General features: G+C 47.6%; 1 protein-coding gene across 1 annotated transcript in view; it reads left to right on the top strand.

Annotated features, from left to right (window-relative positions):
- The window catches only part of nup107 (nucleoporin 107), a gene marked incomplete at its 5' end in the record, with an annotated part of 16343 nt that overhangs the window by 7138 nt on the left and 4205 nt on the right, over positions 1-5000 (top strand). Inside the window, 8 exon segments of the mRNA XM_071536750.1 lie at positions 210-266; positions 1653-1801; positions 2646-2694; positions 3079-3148; positions 3571-3686; positions 4447-4636; positions 4767-4810; positions 4813-4875. Coding sequence (XP_071392851.1) covers positions 210-266; positions 1653-1801; positions 2646-2694; positions 3079-3148; positions 3571-3686; positions 4447-4636; positions 4767-4810; positions 4813-4875 — 738 coding nt within the window.

Raw genomic sequence — 5000 nt, 5'->3', positions numbered from 1 at the left:
TGAGTCCTGGTCTGGCGGTCTGGACCAGACGAGTTAAACTGCAGTTTGGTGCCAAGAAAACAGAAAAGTAGAGAAGATAGAGAGAGAGTCTGTCTCCATGGTAACCGTCTGGACGGCTGACCGGCTGCAACCTGGTGACACTAACACTGTGTGTGTGTGTGTGTGTGTGTGTGTGTGTGTGTGTGTGTGTGTGTGTGTGTGTGTTTCAGGAGCAGCTGAACAGATATGAGAGAGCCATCTACGCTGCACTGAGTGGAAACCTCAAAGTGGTACGATACTGTGTGTGTGTGTGTTTCTCTGTGTGTGTATGTGTGTGTGTGTGTTTCTGTGTGTGTGTATGTGTGTGTGTGTGTGTTTCTGTGTGTGTGTGTGTGTGTGTTTCTGTGTGTGTGTGTGTGTGTGTGTTTCTCTGTGTGTGTATGTGAGTGTGTGTGTGTTTCTGTGTGTGTGTGTGTGTGTGTACATGCTTTATTCACCCATAAGTTAATGAGCCTTTGTGGAAGCTGTCTGTCAGATCTGTCAGAGGGTTTTGTGTTTGATGGTTTAACTGCTTCATGATCCGGTCGATGGATCAAATCTGCTAAACCGGTTAATCAATGTTCTTGTTTGAAACGATGTGTCTAATGCTTTTATTTTGCACGTGTGAATAATTAAGCGTATGCATGAAGGAATGAAAACAAGCAGTAAACAAAATGAATGAAAACATGAGCTAGAAACGGAGGAGAAGGAGATATCTCCTGCAACTTCTGTTCTGATATTTCATCTCTCCTTGTTGCACTATCCCCAGATCATCAGACAGTCATGAAACAGCCTGCGTCGTCCCTTAAACATTTTGCTGAATCGTTAATTATGGAGATTTCACCACACAACCGTGTTTTTTGGGGCAACCTCGCGGGGCTTTTATTTTGAAAAGAAAAATGCTATATTTGATATTATCGAGTATCGTGATATTTTGTGACTATTTTGATTATTTTGACTGATATTGCAATTGCGATATGATTTGTGATATCGTGACCTTGGTATTATAAGGTTCTATCTGACCTTTTTGTCAAAACTGAGTTAGTTGCATGAACATATTTTATGAAAATAATGATTTTTGAGTCTGTACTTTCTAAAACAAAAGGACTCATCTCCATTCAACTCAATGGATGTTGAAAGTTTGAAGCTCAGTATGTCAGAACTGTCCTGAAGGCAGATTAAGTCTAAGCTCACGATATCAGAGGGAATGAGCATTTTTACATCATTATTCTCATTTTCATAGAAAAACGTATTAAAATGATTATGGTGTGATTTTTGCGGGGATCTGTACCAAACAAAGATGTTTTCTTCAGTCTGTAGAATATGATGTGTAGGCCAGGACATCTCTGCAGCACCACAATATTTACTTTAAAATGATATTTTGACACATTTCACCTTTAACTAATATTGTGCCTCCTGAGATTTGAAAGCTGCAGTCGGCCATATTGAGATTTCCATAAAACTTTGGTTAATTATTCAGGCCTAGATTTCACCCAAGACTATCAGAAACTTTGACTCTGATACTGGAGCATGTGAACACCTATCAGACCTGCTGAACACAGACTGAGCTTCAGTGTGTGTGTGTGTGTGTGTGTGTGTGTGTGTGTGTGTGTGTGTGTGTGTGTGTGTGTGAGCAGCTGCTGGGTGTGTGTGAGTCGTGGGAGGACTGTGTGTGGGCGTTCTTCAGGGTGACGGTGGACTCTCTGGTGGAGCAGGAGCTCCGCTCATCAGGCATGAGCCAGCAGGAGCTGGACGCCCTGCCCCGAGAGTACCTGGAGGCCAAGTGAGACACACACACACACACACACACGCTCACACACACACACACACACACACATACACGCTCACACACACACACACACACACACATACACGCTCACACACACACACACACACACACACACACACGCTCACACACACACATGACTTGTGTAAATGCGTGTTAGTGTCCTGTGTAGTTTAGTTAGCTAGTGATAACGTCTCTCCTGCTGCTGTTAGATGGAGGAGAAAATACACAAGTCTGTCTCTCTGTCTGTCTGTCTGTCTGTCTCTCTGTCTGTCTACCTGTGTCTCTCTCTCTCTCTCGCTCTCTCTCTGTCTCTCTCTCTCTCTCTGTCTCTCTCTCGCTCTCTCTCTGTCTCACTCTGTCTCTCTACCTGTCTGTCTCTCTACCTCTCTCTCTCTCTCTCTCTCTCTCTCTCTCTCTCTCTCTCTCTCTCTCTCTCTCTCTCTCTCTCTCTCTCTCTCTGTCTCTCTACCTGTCTGTCTACCTGTCTGTCTCTCTCTCTGTCTCTCTCTCTCTCTCTCGCTCTCTCTCTACCTGTCTGTCTACCTGTCTGTCTCTCTCTGTCTCACTCTGTCTCTCTACCTGTCTGTCTCAAACCAGTCAGTTCAGACAAGGAGTTGGGAGTTAGGAAGCTTCCTAGTTAGGGAGCAAGGAAGGAGGAAGCATCCTTACCTAACTTTCTTTTCTGTCCACACAAACGTCTTGTGCTGTGTCATATGAGCAATGCATTATGGTCTTTGTAGTTCACTATAATACTCTTACCTGTTAACTCTCTCTCTCTCTCTCTCTCTCTCTCTCTCTCTCTCTCTCTCTCTCTCTCTCTCTCTCTCTCTCTCTCTAGTTGGACTATGGAGAAAGTGTTTGAGGAACTCCAGGCCTCAGAGTCCAAGGTACACACACACACACACACACTACAACACACACACACACACACACACACACAATACAACACACACACACACACTACAACACACACACACACACACACACACTACAACACACTACAACACACACACACACACACAATACAACACACATACACACACAATACAACACACACACACACACACAATACAACACACACACACACACACACACACAGACACACACATATATAGGCAAGTTATGTATTTTATTATACATTGATTTGGAACATCTGAATTGAGACTGTGTGTGTTGTACTGTGTGTGTGTGTGTGTGTGTGTGTGTTGTACTGTGTGTGTGTGTGTGTGTTGTATTGTATTGTGTGTGTGTGTGTGTGTGTGTGTGTGCAGAGGGTGTTGCAGGAGACCAGAGAGCATTACCACCTCATCCAGAAGTTTGTTATCCTGGGAGACCTGGATGGTGAGACACCCTGACCTCTGACCCCTGACCTCTGACCCCTGACCCTGAGCTCCTGTGTCAAACTGGGGGCGGAGCCATGTCTCACCAAGCTCCTCCCCCATCACTCCTCCAATCAGAACGTGTTCCAGATGGGGAGGAGCTTGGTGAGACATGGCTCCGCCCCTCTGACAGACAGACAGACAGACAGACAGACAGACAGACAGACAGACAGACAGACAGACAGACAGACAGACAGACAGACAGACAGACAGACAGACAGACAGACAGAGGGGGGACAGGCTGACACAGGAACAGCCCCGACTCAAAACACTGATAATCAATAAAAGTGTCAATAAGACTCTCTCTCTCTCTGTGTGTCTCTTTGTCTCTCTCTCTCTGTCTCTCTCTCTCTCTCTCTCTCTCTCTCTCTCTCTCTCTCTCAGGTCTGTTGGAGGAGTTCTCTGATTGGCTGACAGACTCTAAGCCCCTCCCCTCTCACCTGCTGCGTTTCATGGCTCACCTGGTGCTTTTCTACCGCTCTCTGGGCATGGCACTGAAGGTACACACACACCTGTCTGTCTCTCTGACCTGTCTGTCTCTCTGACCTGTCTGTCTGTCTGACCTGTCTCTCTGACCTGTCTGTCTCTCAGGAGGAGGTGTGTGTGGATGTGTTGAAGGTCTACCTGTCTGTCTGACCTGTCTGTCTCTCAGGAGGAGGTGTGTGTGGATGTGTTGAAGGCCTACCTGTCTGTCTCTCTGAGCTGTCTCTCTGACCTGTCTGTCTCTCAGGAGGAGGTGTGTGTGGATGTGTTGAAGGCCTACCTGTCTGTCTCTCTGAGCTGTCTGTCTCTCTGACCTGTCTCTCTGACCTGTCTGTCTCTCAGGAGGAGGTGTGTGTGGATGTGTTGAAGGCCTACCTGTCTGTCTGTCTGACCTGTCTGTGTCTGACCTGTCTGTCTCTCAGGAGGAGGTGTGTGTGGATGTGTTGAAGGCCTACCTGTCTGTCTGTCTGACCTGTCTGTGTCTGACCTGTCTGTCTCTCAGGAGGAGGTGTGTGTGGATGTGTTGAAGGCCTACCTGTCTGTCTGTCTGACCTGTCTGTGTCTGACCTGTCTGTCTCTCAGGAGGAGGTGTGTGTGGATGTGTTGAAGGCCTACCTGTCTGTCTGTCTGACCTGTCTGTGTCTGACCTGTCTGTCTCTGACCTGTCTGTCTCTCAGGAGGAGGTGTGGTGTGTGGATGTGTTGAAGGCCTACCTGTCTGTCTGTCTGACCTGTCTGTCTCTCTGACCTGTCTGTCTCTGACCTGTCTGTCTCTCAGGAGGAGGTGTGTGTGGATGTGTTGAAGGCCTACCTGGCCCTCCTGGTGGTAGCCCAGCAGTCTGATCTGGTAGCCAGCTTCAGCAGCCAGCTCCCGGCTGAGCTGGCCACCGCTCAGTTCGCCGAGTACCTGCAGACCGTCAGCCAATCAGAGGAGAGGAGGCGCTGCCTGCAGCTCGCTGCTGAGGCGGGTAAGACGGGAAACATCACGCTACACACTGAGAGGGTCTGCAGATCAATATCACCCGATATCACTGAACTGTGTGTGTGTGTGTGTGTGTGTGTGTGTGTGTGTGTGTGTGTGTGTGTGTGTGTGTGCAGGTCTGGATGTTGCCGCGGTAACCAAGCTGGTGGTGGAGACAGTGAGAGAGAGAGAGACGACACAGAGTTTACACACCACAACATGACCCTGGATACTGCAACTACACAGGTACACAGTACTGACCGGGGGGGGGAGTAGTATTGGTAGTAGTAGTATCAGTAGTAGTATTGGTAGTAGTAGTAGTGTCAGTAGTAGTATCGGTAGTAGTAGTATCAGTAGTAGTATTGGTACTA

The sequence above is a fragment of the Centroberyx affinis genome, unplaced genomic scaffold, assembly GCF_046629955.1.
Source record: "Centroberyx affinis isolate AG114_WGS23_722 - 3 ecotype Tasmania unplaced genomic scaffold, CSIRO-AGI_Caff_v1 ptg002932l_1, whole genome shotgun sequence".
In the NCBI taxonomy this organism is placed as follows: domain Eukaryota; kingdom Metazoa; phylum Chordata; class Actinopteri; order Beryciformes; family Berycidae; genus Centroberyx; species Centroberyx affinis.
The sequence above is the reverse complement of the archived record's forward strand: the minus strand, read 5'-3'. Positions and strand labels throughout refer to the sequence as shown.